At 45.2% G+C, this 21,524-nt stretch overlaps 1 protein-coding gene across 8 annotated transcripts in view; it reads left to right on the top strand.

Moving 5' to 3' along the window:
* The window catches only part of FAM219A (family with sequence similarity 219 member A), a 267,457-nt gene that overhangs the window by 159,355 nt on the left and 86,578 nt on the right, over positions 1-21,524 (top strand). For 3 of the 8 annotated variants that reach the window (XM_082783202.1, XM_082783200.1, XM_082783199.1), the window contains one exon: positions 7,995-8,110. In XM_082783202.1, coding sequence (XP_082639328.1) covers positions 8,051-8,110 — 60 coding nt within the window. In that variant the 5' untranslated portion in view covers positions 7,995-8,050. Of the gene's footprint in view, positions 1-7,904; positions 8,111-21,524 lie in introns of those variants that run through there. The other 5 variants (XM_082783206.1, XM_082783204.1, XM_082783203.1 and 2 more) reach the window with 3 other exon arrangements.

Below are 21,524 nucleotides of genomic sequence, written 5' to 3'. Positions count from 1 at the left end.
GTGGGGTGGCAGCAGAGCATAGCAGAGAGCCTGGAGCCCTGGTGTCACAGCCACTGCTCCAACCCCTGGGTTACGCAGTTACACAGACAGCCTGCTTCTCCTTGCTAGTGCTTGGCAGTGGGCGACAGGGCACCTTGTTCTACACGGAAGATGCTACCTGGGAGTAAGGTGTGATTTAAGCAACAAAATTTAAAACAATTTCAGAGGAGAATTTTATTTGGATCCAAATAAGAAATAAACTCTTAATTCTAAACAGGAAACAAAGCCTACTCGCTAATACCCTTTGTGAATAGCCTTTAAAAGCATTTATCCAGCTGTAAAGGCATTGACAAGGCAATCTGAGGGAAATTGGCTTTGGCAGTTGCAAACATTTCAATTAACATAATCTAAAGAGTCACAAGTAAATAAATATCTGCAACTGTATTAAAATCCAAAAGTTACACCAAAGAAAAGCTAACATTTTATTCCAGTGGAAGGAAGCAGCGTAAACCCTGCCCTGTTGCCCCCACCATAAAGGGCTTGCAGGATGGAACATGAGGAACAATGCAGTAACACAGACAGCAATGAAACCCAAACCACTGTGAAAAAGGCACAAATCACCACTCTAACAGGGAAATGTGCAGGTCTGGGCTCCTTGCTGTCCTTCTCCCACTCCCACTTCTCCGGAATTCCTTGGCTCTGGAGCATCCTTCCTGGTACAGCCTTTCATGCTTGGAGCTCACTTTTAGTCTATCCACAAGACTTCTTCCAAGCCAGATCAGGGCAGCCCCATAATTTGGTATTGTCATTGCTAGCAATGGGCCCCGTGCTGCATATTGAGTTTGCAAAGCCTCAGGGCTGAGGCTGCTTGGCTTGCTCTGTCTGGACTTTCCTTGGCCTTCCTGCAGCTTTATTTTACTCAGCAGCAGGCTAACTGACCACAGAAAACCACCAAATTTGCTTTACTACTTTTATATTTGTACACTACCACCATGGTTTTATGACTGTAACATAATGTAGAGGGAAATACAGGCCTGGTGTGACAAGGAGGACCCTGGAAGAGGTGACCCATAATGTGGCACAGGGAAGTACAGGGATGGGATGATACAGGAGGGGACGCAGGCTTGCACTGGAGACCCCACAGCTTTAAACGTCTCACCAGCAATCAAAGAAATGCAGACCTGCACACCTGGGAGCTGGACAAAGCTGGCTTTAGTGGTAACAAGGAAAACAAATGAACAAAAGAACAATAGAATAGCATTAAAAAAATAACATATATAGTAATTTCAGATGCAATGCGGAACATCAGACCAATGAAGAAACAGAAAGTTGTTAAAGTGTGCTAGTTAACATACAAAGAAACCTCAAGTGAAAGAAACCTCAGGTGGGTCTTAGAACAGTGAAGAAGAAGCCATCAGCATGGACACCTTATTGTCCCCAGTGAAGGACCCCAGGTGCTAACAACTCTCCACACCACCACCGAACACCAAGGACAAGAAAATGAACATGCACCAAAACTAGTGGGTCTGCTTAACGCTATCGTAAGAAGCAAGGTGGAGAACAAACATGGGTCAGTCAAGAATACAAAACCTTTCACACTGCCTGCTAGTTCAGGTAATAGCGCAAAGCCTACTGCTGTGCTTATTGCTGGAAAAGGCAGCCCTGATGTTCCTTTCCCTTGGTACATCTGTGCTCGGTCCTTTTGCTATTTCTTTTGCAAACTCCTGCTCCCTGTAAATCTTTCCCAAATCAGCACACTGTTCTTTCCCACATCTTTCCTTAAAAATCCTCTCTACCACATGAGCTGTAAAGTGTCCTCAACAGCACCCAGGTAGTTGGTGGCTTGCCACCAAGGCCCAGAATGATGACCACTGTTCCCTCATTTTTCTTTTTACTACATCAATATGTTACCCACATGCTATTATTTAAGCTGGAAACCTTTCACACTGACAAATATTTCTTTGTTCCAGGTTATACAGTGTTTGTACAACATGGGAGAGGTCATGAGTGCATCCGGCATATGAATAATAAACTATATAACTGTGAATCAGCATAATGGTCATATATTCACCAGCAAGAGGCTCATGACAAGGACTGGCCTTCATACACATCTCTAAAATTCAAGCACATTTTTGCTGTTGTATAACTAGCTACAGAAGAAGAAAAGTTAACAGGCTATTATTAGGATCTCAAACAGAAGTATTCAGAAGTTAGAAAATGCAAGAATTAAGGTTGCTGAGGCAACCCTCAATTCACCCTTTGGGCACAAGCATTACGATATCGGCCTTCATTACATAATAACACACCTTTTTTTTTGTGCATTCCCTGCCTCACGTAACATCTCCCAGGCATGGGCAGAGTTCAACAGTAAGTTGCTACTAGTATTTTGGTTTATGTTGTTCAGCATCTAGATTTTTTTTTAAACCTAGCCTAAGTCAAACAGCCAGCAAAGAACATTTTTTGCAAATTCTGTATAAAATGAGTAAGATCTTGCCACAGAAAGCACCAAAAGTCTTCATAAATCTTCCTAATAAATGGAGCTACTATACCTGCCTTTAATAATAATAATTAACAAGAAGAGGAGTGCAAGTAATTATAAGGAATTTATCTTAGGAAAAAGGAGACGTTGCTAGGGAACTCAGGAACAGGTAGGAGGCACAGAAGAGTTGCACGGAGTTTCTCAGCTCCAGGTCATCTTCATAACTCAGACCACCCTGGGACATGTGCCACTGTTCCACTGAAAAATGCTGAAGTGAGAATCCATGCACACTAAAAATGTTCTGTTCTGATACCCATCTTATGTTAAATAAATGAACAGCTTAGAGTAGTTCCCACAGCAAAAATACATCAGAAGCCCACAACAGTCGTAATACTTAAGGATATATAAAACTCAAGTGACTGTTCTTTTCCAGAACTGTCTTCCAGGAGTTGTTTCTGACAGCAGCACCTGGAAATTCCTCCCTGGGCCAGATATCAGCTAGACCAGAAGACAGATTGACTGTATTACAGCAAAGATTCAGAAATCTAACAGTGTGACACAGCTGAAGGGAGAAAATAGCTGGAAAGTGATGCTTTAAATGCCATTTAATTTTCCTTTCCCTTGCCACAGCTCCCTCTAATGCAGACAAACCATGAGGAGATGGAAATAGAGGCAAAATCAAGTCTTCAGCAGGAAATGGTCATGTTGCTGACCTATCCAACAAGCATTTATAATCAGATTTTTAGGTATGATGCTTGGGTTGTTTCCTAACGTGTTATATATATATATATATATATATATATATATATATATATATATTAAAGGAAAATTAAAATAAGAAGAAATGACTGACCACTCTCCAATGGGCATTGCTGTATATCAAAAAAGCACTACCAGGCTGGTATTTAGGAAGAGCTATCCTATTTCTGCATCCCAGAAACGTGCAAGGGGAGAGCAAGCATCAAAGAGTTTCAGTATCTCTTTGATGAAAGTTTTGCCCTCAGCACCCTAGTAATGTGCTTCCAGCTTGGCCAGAAAAGAAGAAAATACAGAATCATACAAGACAATCCATTCAAGTCTTGTAAATCTTACTTATTCTATGCACAGTGATTATTACTCTCTCTTTTTGTTGGTGATGTGACAGCCGCTAATTGCTGATCTGAGATTCATCAACCGATTTTATACTAAATAGACAGAATTTTCAGTACCTGCTTTCTTGACTAAATAGAAAAACCTTTGAAGGTTTTTCAAAGTCATCAGGCTTCCAGTCCTGTCTGGCTCTTTCTCAACAGGTATTTTGTGTAGCCCTACTTTTTAATTATTTCATCCTCTGCTGCAGGAAACCTCTGAACTGTCAGTGGCAGTGCTGATGGTAAATAAATCATCCTGGTGTTTTAGGAAGCAGAGGTTTACTCTCAAGAGCAAGTGTTCATTTAAGAAGCAGGTCAAACCCTCAATCCGTGACCACAGAAATCCTTCAGGAGAAAATGTGTTCACCGCTCACATTCAGATCCAAGGCCTGCCCTGACTACTCAAGTAGGAGATGCAGTGATGATGTGTAGGAGATGTGTGCTGTCCTCCCTCAGGATGAGGTTCCTTGCTGTAGCCTTTGCTGGGCAGTTCATCCTTCTCCTGTACTGTCAGATCAGACCACCCTTTCCAGACCCGCTCTTGCAACTGGTCACTGCACATACACAGCAAGGTGAGGAGCCAGACTCACCACTACAGGGTAACTCCTTGAGAATCATGAAATGTTTCCCTGTATTGAAAGAGTAAAGTGAGTTGAGCAGATCTGCAAATCCAGATCAAACCTAAAATACCAGAAAATTGGGCAGGAATGATGCAGGTTGATTACTCTGCAAAGCTGAACTGTCAGTTCATATTAAGCAAATCTTCCAAGGGCTGAAAATCAATTACATATTAATGAAACACTCATCACAGGGCAATGACAAACCCAGACTATATTTTTTTAAGATCATTAAACAGACATTCCTGCAGCATCTCTGCTCCCTGTGCTAGCAGTCACCATGAGACAATCTGACTGCAAGGCTTAGCAATCACAGAACGCTCCAGCTAAGTTTACTTTATCTTCCTGAGCACAGGCATTATCATCCGCATTTCCTCTCCAGCGCAGCACAAAGGTTAACATGTAATCGGCAAAAAAGAAAAACAAGAATAAAGTTGCTTAAAGGATTCTAGGAGGGAAGGAGAATCATTAGGAGAAGTGGGCTTGACATTTCTATAAAACCATTTAATAACTTCCTGCTGGCTTTCTGTTCTTGTTTTGAATCTTAGCAGTCTCAATAGTAAACCGCCGCTCAGCACAATGAGCAGAGAAGCACGGCATGGAAACAAAGCCAAAGAAAGCAGAGGGACTCGTTGCCTGCCCTGCGGCAGACATCCATTTACACGCACTAGGGATGCCAATTTAAGAACTATTTGCCAACATATTTTTAATCTGCTTTGTGAGAGACACTAAACCAAGTGTTTATTTTATATTACATGGACGGTTTAATGCATGTTTTAAGAGCCAACAGGCACCTTAAAAGCCTTTGCTGTCAAAAAGTAAGAGCTGATTGCTGACTACTTTTTGGGAGGGGGTCCCTTTGTCTCTCCTTGACAGCTTGGTGAGCAGCAAAGAAGCCGCTGACATGTCCGCGGGTGCAAGCCCAGGTGTGTAATTAGAAATGCCTCACTGTCCAAAGTCAGATGCTTTCCTGACACAGCACAAGTTACCTGTTGCTGACAGCACTGTTCACCCTGTCTGGCAAGTGCCCCCAGTCTGATTTTACTTGCTGCAAATAAAAAGAAGTGTATGCAATGTCAATTAAGAAACCATAGCCAAATCAGTGGGCTCAGCCACAGAGGTACACAGCAGCTCAGGGTGCACTCCACTCAAAGAGAAGAGCCACAAAGTGAACGATGGATTCAGCATAACCAACACTTCCAACAGCATACCTGATAACCACATCTAAAATATTTTTATAAATCCAGAAATTGTTGGCCACTTCCTACCACCACCCACGCAGAGGAATGACACAGGGCTAACATGGTGCTGTCCCCTGCCCCATCAGCAACTTTCTGCACATCTTTGTATGTGCCACACAAGTCATTGTTTTTAAAATAATACAGTGCTTCAGCATGTCATACTCAAGACCTCATTTTCAGGGGAGTCGAGAATCTAATTCTTACATTCACTTCCGTCTGATTCAGAGACATTGGTTTATGGTTTTCCATAATTCTGCACATTCCCAAAACACTGTGGAGCTCAATTGTGTGTAACAAATTTCTGACCTTAAAGGAAGGATGGTATTGAAGTACATAGCATACATAAGTTTTATTATTTACAAAGCTGCATTGGGAACACAAAGATCTGGGCATACCTCATCACTTTAACAGACTTTGAACACTGGAACATTTCTTATTAACGTCTCCAAACATACAAGAGCAATGGTCTAAAGATGCTTCTAATTAAGGCTCAGCTCGAGTCAAACGATTCATCTGAAATCCAGTTCACTTCATCTACCCCCTTTATCTCTGACGGCCAGACAGCTTTTGGCATATTTTCATCCAAGAATCTGGGAGATTCCATTCAAAGAAGAAGAAAAAGACATCGGCTGGTTGGAGATTGAACTGGAGGCTGAAGTCACTGGGATAAAGAGATAAAGACTGAAAGAAAGCAAGAGACTCATGTCAGAGAAGAGGGAAAATACAAGACAGGCAGAAGACAGAAGAAGGGCAGGCAACCGCCACCTGGAGGGGAAAAAAAAAAAGAGAAAGAATTGATCACAAAGCACTCAAAGAGCCCACAGCCATGAAAGCGAAGGAGGGACTGGAAGTGACACATGGCAAAAGGGAAGAACCTGATACCATTCAGGTAACTGTCTCAGCTTTGAGCACAATCTCAGGAAGACAATTTTCAAAGGGAAAGCAGTCAGCAATGAAAAACCTACGAGGCAGAGCAGAACAAAGCAATACAAAGGAAAGAGAGGAATGAAAAGCACGGGGACAGGTGAAAAGAGCATAGTGCTATAGGAGAGCTTGCAGTGAAAGGGACAAGGACGGAAAGCCGATGGAAATGATGCTCTGTAGAAAAAGGAGCCTCACAGGCAAGCAGCAAGCTTGTTTCCTGCCTCTTTACAAACACTGGCAGAGAAGAAGAACGTGTCTGAGACACAAGTGCAGGGCCTTGATCATTTGTTTTCAAAAGAGATTTTCTTGACAAGAATTGGGATCTAGACCTTGACTCACCAATTAATCGTACAGCAGCCATCAGGCCCCAGTAAATACCAATCATCGGGCCCCAGTGGCGCAGTGAGTCGTGCAAAGATGCAGCCACTTACTCCCGTGACTCTCCAAGCCCCGGTGACGTGGGCTATACTTTAAATCAGTGAAAATGAGACAAAAGCCTTTGGCCTCCAGAGCCGGATAGTGATTCACACAATTCCTCCACGGCAAGAATATTCCAGTCGATGAAAGCAGACGAAACAGCAGTCAGATTTAACAAGCACAGACAAATATAGGGAAGGCAGTACAGGGCACGTTAAAATTATTTTAAGGAATTGTAATTAAAGTTATGCGAAAAGCCGAAAATCCAAAAGAGTTTAAACAGTTTGTGATGTTTCAAGAACTTTATAAAGAATGCCTTTACAGCACGTTAGTTAAGTTTTTCAACTAACATGTGAATCAAAGCCAATCCACGTTGGAATATTTGAGACGATGGTTACTGAAAGTGACCGGAAATGTTTACGTGGAAATTGTAAGAAGAAAAAAGAAGAGAAATTGGGATTCGGGGCAAGCATTGAACCCCAGGTTTAGATGATACCATCATTATTAATGGGTTTTATGACTGCAGCGTAAACACCTTTATTTTCTAGGCTGGAACGTGGCCGTTGGCTCTCCGCTTCTGCCCCTGGCAGGCTTCATGAACCCTTTGTACCTGCACAACCGCAGCCGCTGCCCAGTGGGTGCCCCTCACAGAGCCCCCCTCTCCCTGCCTTATCCTCCCGGAGGCCCCGAGGCCCTCGCACCAAGGGCGCTGTGGCTGCTTCAGCCCAAGGGGCCAGGCCCTCCACCACCGAGCCCTCGCGCCTGCGATGACGCCAGGGCTCGGGGATGACGTCACGCCTCCTGGATGACGTCACGGCTCCGGTGGGGGGGCGGGTGACGTCACGGCGGCGCCGCCCTTACCTGCCGCTGCTTGTCGCCCCCCTTAGCCGGCATGGCGCCCCCTCCGCCGGAAGTTGATTCCGGTAACCATAGCAACGCGCCGGAAGTGCTGCCGCCCAGCCACACCCCCCCTCCTTTCCCCTCCGCTCTACGCCGCGCCCTGGCCCCGCCCCCTGCACCCCCCTCCCCTCCATCTCCTCATGAATATGCAAACGAGAGGGGCGGGGCAAGGCGGCGGCGGACCCGGAAGCGGCGCGGCTGAGTCACGGCGGCGGCGATGAGGCTGCGGCGGGCGGTGGCGGCGGGCGCCTGAGCCAGGAGGAGCCGGGAGCAGCCCCCGGGAGCCCCCCGCCGCCATCCCCCTGCCCTGCCCTGCCCTGCCTCGTCCCGCACCGCCCCGTCCCGTCCTGCCCCGCCGCCACCATGATGGAGGAGATTGACCGGTTCCAGGTGCCCGCCGTGCGCGCTGAGATGCAGCCGCTGGTGAGCGGCGGGCGGGGCGGGAGGCACCCGCTGGGCTGCTGCCTGCTCCCCCCCCCCCCCCCCCCCCCCGGGATTGGGATTATGAGGGATTAGGGATTAGGGAGGGGGAAGCCAACCGGCCCCGGGGCCGTTACATAACGGCCGGCCCCTGCTGTGTCATGGCGGAGGGTGGGGGGGGGCGGGGGCCGCCCCGAAATGTGCCCCCACGTGGGCAGGGAGGGGGCACGGGGAGCCCCCCGGGGGCTGGGGGCTGAGCGCACCCCCCCCGGGTCACCCCCGGTATCCTACGGGCGGGTGGGAGCCGTGCTGGGGGCACAGGGCTTGCTGCAGGCAGCCCCCGGGTGTGTGGGTGTGTGTAAAAACCAGGGGCACGCTAATGGGCTTGTGAGCAGAAAGGGTCCTTTGTGGTGGTGGTGGTCTCCAGGCGGGTTGCGGTGACAAATTGTGACAAATTGTGGAAATAGTTTCAGGCTGATCTCTTTCACGGTTTGGTTCTTTGCTTTGTAACCTTTGTGGTGGGGGGAGAGCTGTCCCCGCAAGCTGAGGGGACTTGTTGCGTGCTTGCTGCGAGGTTTTGTTGGGCATGGCGAGGTTGCCCCTTGTTATACCTGCTGGTGAAGGCAGTGGGTATAGTGGTGATACAGGCAAGTTTGGAAGAGCTGTTGGCAGACAAAAAAGCCAAATCTCTTAAATACTTCCCAAATCAATTGGTGTTTCTTATGCCCAACAAAATCCCATAAGAGTAAAGGGGTGGAAATGGTATTTGCTTGCACACTTGTGTAGACAGAGTGGGCAGCACCTGAGGAGGTGACTTGGTCCAGCCCAGCCGTCTCAGGGTGGGATGGTATATCACGCAGCAATGGTAGTAAGCTTCAGAAGGCTCCCTTCCCCTCCTCAGCTGCCCAAATTATGAATATTTCACAAAGGGATTTCACACATTTAAAAAAAAAATTACTCTGAACACAGCTAAAGGATTTTTTTTTTCCCCTGTGCTTCAGGGTTTCTGTTGGTTTTTAAGTAATGGAGTTCATAGTGAAAATGCGTGCATGCGAGGGACTGCTGCAGTGAGTGGATGGTGAGGGGTTCCTCCATGTGCCTGGGAATACTGGCATCAGTCTCGGGAATGGGACAGAGCAAGTCTCTTACAGCATTTCCAGTGGCACCACCTGCTTGATGCTCCTGGTCAGTGCCTGGCACGCAGGGACTGGTGCTTGTAGGGCTCCTTGCAGTTCAGAAGCTGGCTGGGGTTTGTAGTGGTTTGCTTGGGTGGCCAAATGCTGCTCCATGCAGCTGTGTTGTTCTGTAGCAGCTGCTGCTTGTCCTGTTCCTCTTCCTCTCCTTCCTTCCTACCCCATCCCATGTTTTTAAGTACAAAATAACCTGTGCATCTCATGAATGGTTTTTTTTCCCTATCCTCAGTGGAAAAGCTTCAAATTCCATATGGTCGCAGGAACAGTAGTGTGTGCAAAGTTGAAGGCTGAAGGAGTCTAGCAGTGTTTTCCCCATTTAAAGGGCTGAGGTAGAAGCTTGTTTTCCAGGTGTGACATGAGAGCCAGAACTCTTCAAATTTAAGAGATCAGTACAGCTGGTAAATGCTTAAGGAAAGCCATTTTCAGAACATAGTGTTTCTAATCCCATAAGTATCCAAACCTGCCGCTGACATTGTTGATCCTTTGTCTGTCAGGGGTGACAGAGTTGACAAATGGTAAAAATGCTTTCGGTTGTTCCTGTGGTTCTTTGGTTCTGTAGTTTCTAACTCGTGTAGGGGAAATAAATCTGTCTATACAATCTGATGTGGGCTTGTGTATTTTTGCCAAGCGCAAGTCTCCCATCTTGGGAGGTGTCAAAAGCCTCCTGGGCAGCAGTGCCAGGGTGGCACTGCTTGAGCTGGGGCTTGGAGCAGGTGACCTCCAGAGGTTCCTTTGCTGCGGTTCTGCACTAATGTCTGGTGTCCACGGAGCGTGCATCATGACACTCACAGTACTGTATTTGCTGAGCAGGGACAGAGTACTTGGCCCATCTATGACTTTTTGCCCAATTCCTTAAAATTCAAATGTGTCTGGAGGGGGAGCCTTGTCTCATGTCTGGCGAAGGGTTGTGTTGGTGTCTTAGTGCAAGGCTAAGGGCAGCACCTGACTGGAGCTGTGCGGAGCATCGCTTGCTCTGACAAAGCCTGGTGGGATCTCTGGTTGCTAGAAGCTGCTCCCAGCTAATAACGGGGTTGGTCAGGGGTTGTGTTGCCGAGCAGAGAAGTATTTGTTCTGCAGGCTGCGTGCTGGCCAGCTCTGTTGTGATTCCCATAACCTTCTCATCAACTGCAGTGTTTTGGAGCCAGGAGGGTGGGCAATCATTTCCTTCAGCCTGTTTGGATAAGAAACACCAAGTCAGACAAGCTGCCTTGATTCTGCAAACACGGATTATGAGAAATGCTGACCCAAGAGAAGGTTCAGTGCAGGACTTAATGAGAGGGATTTGTTGCAGAGAAATGGACAGGATGCCCTACAGAACCTGGATCAACACTGGCAAGTCATAGGGCAGGACAAGGCCCGGTGTGTCAGCTCTCTGCAAGATGTATTATTCTGCATGTGTTGATACTGTGATGCAATTCAGCACACATTCCTTCTGGAACACACATGTGGCATCTTTCTGTAAGATTGGAATGGTTTTGATTCTGATTTCCTGTCTTGGATACTGGTGGCTCTTGACTTCCATCCCCAGAGTATCTGCCCCTTCAAGTTAATTAATATACTCATTTTCCTGGGGTCTTGTTTACTCCTAATACTTAATATCATATGTTTCCTATCAACGTGATGCAAGCTCAACTGTGGAAACTCTGTTCTACTTAATTTCTCTTTGATCTCTGCCTGGTCGCGATCCTTCTGATCCTTCCCCACAAAAAGGGATTTCTTCAGTAGCTGCTGGGCAGCAGGTTAGTTTCAGAGAGAGACAAGTTCCAACGTTGCTGGGGTGCGTGCTGTGATAAGGCCTGAAAGATGGTATTTCTGGGACACTTACACTCTATGGGTAGGTGTCTTTGCTGATGTGGCCAGGGTTTGATGTGTTAACTTGCAACTAGAGAAACACTGCAAGCCTTTTGTTGCATTGTTGTGATGATTGATGTGGGCTTGTTTTTTCCAATTGCTTTTTTTTTAATGGAAGGATTGATAACTCTTCGTTCTTGTTGTAGAGGTAGGTGTTAAACAGAGGGAGAAGTGAAGGGACATTTGCCCAGTGAAGATGCCCCAGAGCAAGTGCATTAAAATAGTCTGGAGTAGGAATGGGGCAGCCTGTAGTTACATGCGGACCTATCCTAACAAAAGTTCAGCACAGAAACTTCACTACACGCTCTTCCCATGACTTAGAAGCTTCTTGTGTTGGCTAAACTCCTGCAAAATCCTTCCTATTTCTGTTAGAATGGAATGTACCAAGCCCAGTGCAGGGAGGTTGTATCTTGAATTTTGGCGGAATGTGGAAACCCTCCTGAGCCCGGCTGGTGTATGGTGGCAAACTGACAGATGACAGTGTTGGATCGCACATCGTGCCTGTACGGTAACGCAGGCAGTTGCTGTTCTTAGCACGGAAATGCAAGTAGAATAAAAGTGCATTTGCCCACATGGCATCAGTACCACTTTTCCTGAGGAAAAAGCACCTGCCAAAATGCAGCAGCTTCAGAGGAGCTTTTCCACAAACTGCTGAGACTTTGGCTGGATTTCTAGAAGTGGCAGCTGGAACACAATATTTTAATTTCCCAGTTCTCCACCTGCTTGAAAAATTGAATTCTTTGCAGAGAAATTGGGCCAATGGTCCTTATATCTACTTCTGAAGTGTTGTGGCTGGGCTGGTTCCTCTCAGAGGTTTGCCATGCTGTGGAGCATTGGGTTGGCAGCTCGAGTTGTGACTGCTAAAGCTGACCAAAGGATTTCAATTAGCCACGTCCTGCAGTGATGCTGATGGCTCTCTAGTTGAGATGCTGAATCCACGCTGATGCTGGATGTGCAAAATTTCTGGAAAACTCAAACATGCAGAAGTTGCATTTCCATGCACCTTATCTTAAATTTTTTTTTTCTGTTTTTGGTTTCTATATACTGGGTACTTAGTTTTTCAAAAATGAACTATAATTTTAGTCAGCAGACAGCATGAGCATTCAGCATGCTTATAAAATCTGCATTGTTAGCTTTTGGAAATATTGACCGTCTCCTGTTAGGGAAGTTGTGCTGTGTTTTAAGGTCTTTTTTGTTTTGCCTGATGCATCTCTAAAATAAGGGAGAACCTGAAAATAGAAAAGCAAGAGTTACTACCACTCAAAAAGAAAGGTTATACCTGTAGGGCTTAGAAATGGTATGTTAATGTAACATTAGGTCTCAAGTGCAGCTAGACAAGAAACTCATCTTTCTAGAAGGAAAAAGCTTCTCAAATGAAAATGTCATCCCTATGTATATTCATGGTAATGTAGCCCAGGGGTTACAGAGCTATATGTTTTGTAAATGCCTGCAGTACACAGGACTTGTAATGGCTCAGTACTACAAGTTCTGAAATATTTCTATTTCGGATGGTGCTTCTTTCAGTTATACAATCTGACTTGACGTGCTGCGGTGTCACTTATAGCCGGAGTCTTAAGAGTGATCTCCCTGAATACTTTGGTTCTGTCATGGTTGTTGTCCCCTGTATTGTACCAGGCCTGTGGTGCAGAGGTACAGGAGCAATCTCCTGGGGAAAAAAAACTTTTTTTCCCCAGGCCATGGAAGAGCTCAAGCAGTTATTCTAGCACAGGCTGTGCTGGGGGATGCGGCTGCCACTGCCAAAGGGTGCGGGAGTGCTGGCTCTGCGGGCTGCTTCCATTTTTCCACTTCTTTGCACAAAATCTTAAACGTAGTTCTTCTGTCAGTCATGTTGGGAGATCCCTTCACGAGCAAAGAAAGGTGTTTAAAAAGGGGCACTGTGAACTTAATGAAGAATTAAACCTGCACAGCCTCCTCTAGGGATTCTTCCATACCTCCCAGGAGCTTGTTATCTGTAGCTCGACATTAATATCTACTCAGACACCAGCTCGTGGTACGGAAATAGCCATACGTGCTCCCTGCCAGCAGTAACGGTAGGGCTGTAAGGAAGCAGACAAGGTGAGCAAAATGCCACGGCAAGAGAAGAAAACAACGTGTGCCTTCAACTCTGCAAGCCTTCATTCAAAGAAAGCTCTCTGCTCACCCACAGGGCTGTAGGGCATATGTGGCCTCCCTGGAGCTGCCTCTTCCTGGCTGTCCAACTGAAGGTTGAACTTGATAAGAAAAGAGGAGGGGACCCTACAGCTGGCCTCACCTGTGGGGTGGGAGGTAAGCGGGGAGCTGGCTAAAGGCACAGCAGGGGTTCAGTCAGTCAGGATGGTGTGCCTGGTTTTTCCAGACATTTTAAGACCTTGGCTGGAGCAGTTGTCTTTCTGCTTCTGTTCAGATCAATTATCTGTCACTTTCCACAGACAGTCTGCAGAAATGTGTCTGCGCTTTCACCCCACGCTGCACGCACCATGTATCTTCTGCGAAGCCTTGCACCATTTTGAATATAAGGTCCCGGTGGGGTTATTCGGAATCTGTCACTAAAATTGACGTCTCGGTGATGCAGCCACTTGCAATGAGTAAATCCGTCAGCTCCAGCTCTAACCCTGTGTAGTCCTCCTGACCATTATTCTTCTTCCTGAGGTTTAAATTGTAACATTGTTCAGTGGATCAGTGCCCGTTTTTGAGCATGTAATAAAAGACAAGCATTCGCTTCTCAGCTTTGACCCCGAGGACAGGGAGTTGGAGTGAATAAAATCATAGGTGGAAATTTTCTTCAGTTTTGAAGAGAGCCTGCTGGGGAGCCTGCATGGCTTTGGGACTTACCCACTATGAATTCACAGGATAACAAGGCTCATCGCTTATTTGGGAAGAAATGTGTCCTTAAATACATGCAGCATATGCTGGCTATACCTCACGTGCTTTTACTTAGTGGGTTGTGAAGTCCTCATGGATATAGACTGAGAGAAGTTTGCTGTTTTCATTAGTAAAGCTGAAGGTATTCTCTTGTAGAGAAGACTGTCGTGTCTCTAAAGATGAGCTAGTGAGATGCAGTCTCTTCACCCCAATGTGCAAGACCTTACTTATTATCCAGAAAGTAAAAGGGAGAGCATTATTTATGTCTTAGAGCTACTCCTGTAGTATTGGCAGGCTGTCTAGTGAAGATGCAGCTGCTGCTTGTAGGCAAGTTATTTTGCTAGAAAGTTTTAAAGTTCTTTACTGAACTTGCTAAGTTCTGTGTATCTGCTGCTTTTTTACAGAGGTTGACAAAGTGTCTGTTTGGAGTTAGTGGAAAAAGCCTAAATAAAGCTGTAGGATAGGTCAGGACATCAAATAACTAGCCACCAAGTAACTCTTGATGGAAAGTCCTGTAACACATCCTGCTGGACCACTTCTTTTAGACTACGCCCTGTGCTTTAGTAGGTTGATCAAACCTTTCTCATCAGCTGTTTGGGAACTGCTTTGCTCACCCACTTCTCAAAGGTTGCTTCCAGAAAAGACTGTTGGATCTTTTCTGTCAGACTTCGCTTTCCATCTGCATTCAGGGCTCTCAGACACGAATCCTTTCTCTCTGGGCATGGCATGATGTGTCATCTCATGCTTGTCTGACACTGTTTCTCTCACTATCTCATCAGTGTCCTTCCTGAGCTAGGATTCATTAATACGAGCAGCTGACCTTTTGGGCTCTGCAGCATTCAGTGTAATAAATCCTGTAGACAGTCTCTTTTCCTAAGAACCCAGGCACGGCAGTGATATTCTAATGATCTCCGTTTCTCTCTGTCCTGTGCATTTTGCTGATTACATGGGAATGTAGGTTAATGATGTAGTATACTTGTGTTCAAATAAGCTGTGTGCTTACGCTGTGTCTTGTCTCGGTTTTTGTTCATATGCAGCCCCAGGTGAGAGCAAACCATGGTTTCTGTCTCCATGTCAAAGACCCTCCCATGTTTTTAACCAAGATAGTTCTAGGATCACAACTTCTTGGAGCGCACAGGTCTAATTCTGTTAGAGATGAGGAGATAAGGGGATTCAATTCCACCCAAAAACCTCTAAATCTTACCAGTGGCCTGTTTGAGTCTGAAGGGCTTCACCTGCAGTGGTTGACACGGTAGTAGAGGAGTGTACTACCTGTGGTAGTAGCCGGATTGTGGGGTTTAACTTTTAATCTGAAACTTGTCTTGTGCTCAGTAGCTGCAAGTAGGTTGGGGTGTGGTAAAGGACAACTTCTAAAATTGTTTCTGAAGTCTGCAGAACCTGAACATCCAAGGGGCTGTCTGAACAGATCGACCTGAGAAATGAGAGAGGGAGGAAGAGCTGTCTGCGTTGCATGGGGAGCATGCTGTTCATTGAAAGGAAAAACCAAGTGGGAATGTTCCTGACCAGAGACTGCATTTAAATCTGCTGTCTGGCAGGATCTTGTGACTGATGCTTCTAAAAACAATACGCTCTTCTGTGTGAAAGCATGATTTTCTTCTCATCCACATGCACATGATGCAGATAGAAAATACGTCGTCTCTGGTGGCTAGAGAAGTCCCTGTGGATGAGCACCACACGCACACAGGGTTCCCGCAGGCCCTGCTCTGTTGTCTGGGGCATGGAAAGGGGTCTTAGCTGGTAATCACACTGATGGAGCAAAACAAGTGACAGTTCACCCTTACCAGCATGGCCTGTGCCATCTTCAGAAGGGGTCTCAGGTAAGGACAAATGTACAGTGAGTGTTCCTGTGGCACAGCTTCCCCTCTGCTTCCCCTCCCCGTTGTTGGGGGGCTGCTTTGTTCCATTGGCAAAATGGAAGCACAGCCAGGGTCATCAAAATGCTGTTGCATCTTTAGACATAGCACTGAGCCCTAATCGTGGCAAATGTTAATTTAGTTTGAAAGCACAAGGGAAGGCATGGTGCCTGAACCTTGGTTCTCATAGTGGCTGCATTTGGGATACATGTGGAATAAAAGAAAGCCAAATACAACATCCTTCGAGAGAAGCTGCAGGAGAGAGGCAAAATATTTGGACTCTGATCTAGAATGAGTCTTGAGATCTTATGATTTAAGCTGTTTAATAAAAGGTGGAACAATAGCGAAGTGAAAAGGTTTTCAGTTATTTGTGCGAGTGATAAATGTTTAACAAGTGTCTCATAGGATCTACCTGATATCGAAGCAGGAGGAAAAAAGCTTTTCTAAGTTTAGGATTCCTAAACTCTAGGCAATTTTGCAGTAGAATTACGATGCAGTCCAGGGGAAGATTTAACTATCCCTTTTTCTCCCTGCCAACCACTTTCAGGTCTGTGGGTCTGTCTAGATATCTGTAACCATTCTTTATCTAAGAGGGAAAAAAAAAATAATCCAATAGCAGCCCTGAGAATAGCTGTAGGAACAGCATGTTCACAGGCTTTAAAGATGGAGGTCACCTAGCTGCTGGAGCATGTAAAAGCTGCACTTCGCATTGGGTTGTTGGCAGCTGATAATCCTAGGGGAAACTTCTAGCTAGTGTGGTGCAATTTCTGTATATCTGCATATGTCAAGAGTTGGGTTTAGATTCCAGTTTTGGTCACCAAACTGGGATTGAGGGGAATGGGTATGGCAAAGGAGTTACAGGAAGTCCTACCTTTCTTGTAAATGTGTTAGGATACTTGCACTGAGGTTTAACTGGCATGAATTGCTACTTTGGGATGTTAATGCAGGGCCTGAATGTACAGTCTGGAATTCTTCAAAGCACTAGTGATTCTTCTGCTGCAGTGATGGGGTAAAAAGACATACTACTTCTTTTCAGCTATTCCAGCAGAGCCAAACCCTTCAGTGGATATGCTTTATCCAGCATATCACAAAAGCACTTCTCCATGAAAAGAATATCTTGTAGCTCTTGCAAAAACTGGGGCAAAGTGATTGTGAAAATAACCGAGATGATTCATGCTGTGCATGTAAGAATTATTATAAAGAGATTATCTGGTTATAGGAGAATGCTTCATTTGGATTATGTAGCTACGTGTAATTTATAAGCCACACTTCTTCAGAAAAAGTTTCCTCATGCTGCAGTGGGAAATGTCAGACATGAGCTTTTATTAACACTAAGGTTCTGTATTTGCAGCATTAAACTCTTTAAGATTAATTTCTGGATTTGGGGAAAAAAATCTTTAGGTTGAGAGCAATCCAGCAAAAAAAATGTTTGTCTCAGCAGGTTCACTGGTGTTACAGTTCGGGAATCTGCAGGTGCTTTTGTTTTAATTTGCAGAGGTGTGAAGCTTGCTGCTTGGTTTGTGGCTATAGGCTGTCTCAGTTTGACAAATGTGGAATATATATATGACAAACTCTTTTCAGTGACTAGGAATTCTGGTCATTGATCAGTCTGGGCGTGAGATGGAGGATGTATGTGCTAGTGTTGCCAAGGCACCGGCTCTGTTTTCAACTCTCCTCTATAATCTAGTAATCCACAATGTAGACTCTAATAGTGCCAGTGTTTTCCCTTGGTTGTCCATATGATTAACCCTAGAAGCAATATTTAGTACAAATGTGCCTGTGTAGAGGTGCCGTTCAGAAGAGGTAGTGGTCAATGCACTAGCAAAATCCTAGCTGGAGAGTCCCAAGGTGCTCATACTGGCATGAGAGACTTGTGTTTGCTGGCTTACTTACTTTCCTTGCCTCTTCTACGGTTCTGTGATTCTGTTTCATGAGCAAAAAGTTTGCTTTTTTTTTTTCTTAATAAGCTATGGCAGTTTGGCAATGGCTGTAATGCCAAGTGACCATTGATAATTTTGCTAAAATGAGTAGAGAAATTATGTGTTAAGCCTTCAAACTTCCCAACTGCCAAGTCCACACCTGATTATGAGTGTATTCTTCTTGACTGCACAAAGTCCTGATAGCTCTGGCAAATGCTCTTATTTGGTTTGAGGGTCAAACACTTCATTTTGTTTTCTGGCTTGTTTTCTGTGGAAGACTAGTCAGAATTACAAGACATGTTGTGAGTTTTGTTTTGTTTTTTAATAGCTACATAGGAACCCAAAAACAAGTCCTGATGCATTTCCTTGTTGGCTGCTTCTTTCCAGGCCAGTTGTTTTGGTGTGGATTTTTTTTTATTGTTTGTTTGCTTTTGAGAGATTTTCAAATGGCTATTGAAGTCTGGCTTGCCTTATTAATGAGTAGCTGGGAGAAAGCTAAATGTTTTTTTACCACAGGTATTTCCCATTGGTATGGAGGCTGGTTGATATTGCGGAAGAACCTGCCGGGAGACTTTGCATAAATTCAAAACTCATTAACATCACAGGGAATTACTAGCAGTTGGTTGCAATGGTGATAAGGTTTTCATGCTGACACATGGAGAGCTGTGAGGCATGACTGAGGCAGGCCTATTAAATACCACTCCAAATTTGACCTTCTGAAGTGTATTAGACCCTTGCTGGGATTTTTATTCCCTTGTTATCAGGAACTTCTTTTGGTATAGTAGGGTTGAGGAACCTGCTCTTAATGGCCTGAAACGCTACTTCAGGCTGTGATCTTAATTGATAAACATGACATCCTTTAATTTTTCAAGTCTGAAGTCGATTCATCCTTTTTATTATGCAAAAATAAAGATGCTTTTCCTTGGTTATTACTGTGGCACGGGACTTAATTCTGTTGATTGCCAATGATGTTAAACAAATTCCGCTTAGCTGGTAAATCATTCCAAATATAATGGGCATCACTTACTAATGAGTATTTTGGTAATTGCAGTAGTGCTTGCCCTGACTTTTCTTCTGGAATAATTTCCAAGATGTGTTTTCAAATAGTAGTTTTTGCTGGATATCTGCCTGCTCTTCAGAGACAGGGCTGCTTTGCCAGAAGGTTGTGGTGCTACACCTGCTGTCCTGCAGCGATGCTGAGTGCTGATAGGGATCTAAGGCTACAAAGACAGTGAAGGGTCCGTGGGGGAAGACATGTGAGGAGCAGCTGAGGTCCCTTGGTTTGCTCAGCCCCGAGCGGAGCAGGCTGAGGGGAGGCCTGATGGCGGCCTGCAGCTCCCTCACAAGGGGAGCGGAGGGGCAGGCGCTGAGCTCTGCTCTCTGGGGACAGCGACAGGACCCGAGGGAACGGCATGGAGCTGGGACAGGGGAGGGTTAGGCTGGGGGTTAGGGAAAGGGTCTGCACCCAGAGGTGGTCGGGCACTGGGACAGGCTCCCCAGGGCAGTGGTCGCGGCACTGAGCCTGATGGAGTTCAAGAAGCGTTTGGACAGTGCTCTCAGACATAGGGTTTGTTTTTTGGGTGGTCCTCTGTGGACCCAGGAGCTGGACTCCAGGATCCTTGCGGGTCCCTTACAACTCAGGATATTCTGTGATCCATCACTGCCACCAGAATCCCCTCAAACTTCAAGAGTTGCACATGCAGAAATAACATTTTTTGCTCAGTCTGCTAAGAGCCGTGTCAGTTGTCACTTTATATAGCTAGGTCAGATTTTTTAAAAGCTAACTGGCTTTCCCTTTCTCTGAACTTCCAGGTAAGTTTTGCTGTGTTTGTCAGCATGACCTTCAGATGATAACTCAATTGTCTGCCCACAGCCAAAGTCTATTGTAAGGGAGCACTGTCTGAGCTAGTTTTGTTCTAGGTCAACTGGTACGAGCAGTACTTGGGCACTGAGCACATATAGTGCTCTAAATCAGAGCTACTTGGTTGGTTTTCAGTAATGTTCTGCAAAAATGTTCTCCAGCCAGGTCCTCTATACATCTGTCCCTGTTTGGGGTCATTTCAAGTGCTGGAGCATGGTGAGATGTGCTGCTCCCTTTGGCAAGGAAAGAGACACCTAATAAACACGGGTAATATGAGGTAAAAAGCATTTATGGTTTGGATTCAGATTAGCTCTGTTCTAAACGGTGCCAACAGTTCAAGTCTCATACTTCTCTTAAAGGCTAGAGCAACCAGATGGATGTCGTTGGAGGCTATTTAAAAACCACTTTTATGTTGCAGAAATTTTATTTATAACTGGAAATGTAAAATCTTAAAGAAGAATTGTTGCTGCTGTATTTTACCCACTTATTAAAGGTTCTGTCTGAATTTGCCCTGTTTCTACCTGCTAGTGTTTACAGGTATCTTGATAATCCATCTACACTAGGATGAAGAAAGGCCTAATAAACCACTAGGGTTTATTAAAAATTGTTTTACTGCCTGCTGAAGTGTATTAAGTGGTTCTGTAAATCTGGCCTTCTTTCAATTTAGCAGAGCACCTGGAAAGCTACCAACCATGTCCAGTAGATGTTTCAGCCTGATTAATGTCTCCTGACTTGGGTCACTGCTTTGAAGCTCACCTGGGTTTGTATTAGGAAAGAGCAAAACCTTTACTTAGAGTGGAGGGGTGTGCTGAGCAATGAGTGTACATCAGAAGCTCTAAATGGAAAAAAGGTGTATTCCAGGATGAAAGTTTCAGTCCCTGAGGTCTCAGCACAAGTGATATGGGGGAAGAGAGAGAGAGGGAATAATGTCTTAAGGAGCTGTTGCCCCATGGTGTGCCTCTCCAGTACAGCAAAAGCCCTTCATGTGTTGGGCAGCCTGCAGGTGTTGGGCAGTCTTCAGACCTGCCTGAAAGGCAGCATTGCTTCCAATTGCACAATAGTCTTGAACTCTCACTAAAGTCTGTGTGTCCCCTAGCGTATAAAAGACCCACACTAGTCTTCTATATACCTTTTACATACCTTAAGTTTAAAACAAACAAACATAAGTAACAAAAAACATAGCCATTTGAAATGGCTGCAGAAGTAAGTGTTAAGAGTAATTGTGAGGCAAGGTGGAGGGCTTAACATGTTTGGATCCAGAGTGTGCCAAGTGCAACTGTCGAAGTCCTCAGTCCTGTTTTTAGCCTTTAAAAAGAGTCTTTAAGTGATACACCATCAGGGTTGTACTGATGCACCTTTTTCTTTAGGAACACTCTAGTGGAAATGAATCAATTACTCCACCTGTCATTCCAGCCCTACTATCTTAAAAGAACAAGTTAGTGTTACCATGCATAGTTGCCTTCAGTGATGACAATTGGAGACTTTTTGAAAATGGATGGTCTTGTAGCTTTGAGATCTAAGTGGGGAGTGCTGGTTAAATATAACAACTTGCTGTACCTTCAGCTATGAAAGTAGAGCAAAGAAAATGGCAGCCTAGGTCTGTTCTTCAGGAGCTCAGTAGAAACGATAGGTCAAAACTGGACTTTGTGTGTTTTGTTTTAACCTCTGCAGGCAGCCAAGCACCACACAGCCACTCGCTCACTGTCCCCAGGTGGAATGGGGGAGAGGATGGGAAAGATGCAAGAAGCCATGGGGTGAGATAAAGACAGTTCAGTATGTAAAGCAAAAGCTGTGCATGCAAGCAAAGTAAAGCAAAGAATTCATTCAGTACTTGCCCCAGTGGCAGGCAGGTGTTAA

This window comes from Aythya marila, assembly GCF_965140915.1.
Source record: "Aythya marila genome assembly, chromosome: Z".
In the NCBI taxonomy this organism is placed as follows: Eukaryota; Metazoa; Chordata; class Aves; order Anseriformes; family Anatidae; genus Aythya; species Aythya marila.
Note: the sequence above shows the minus strand (reverse complement) of the source record. Positions and strands in the feature narration are given on the sequence as shown.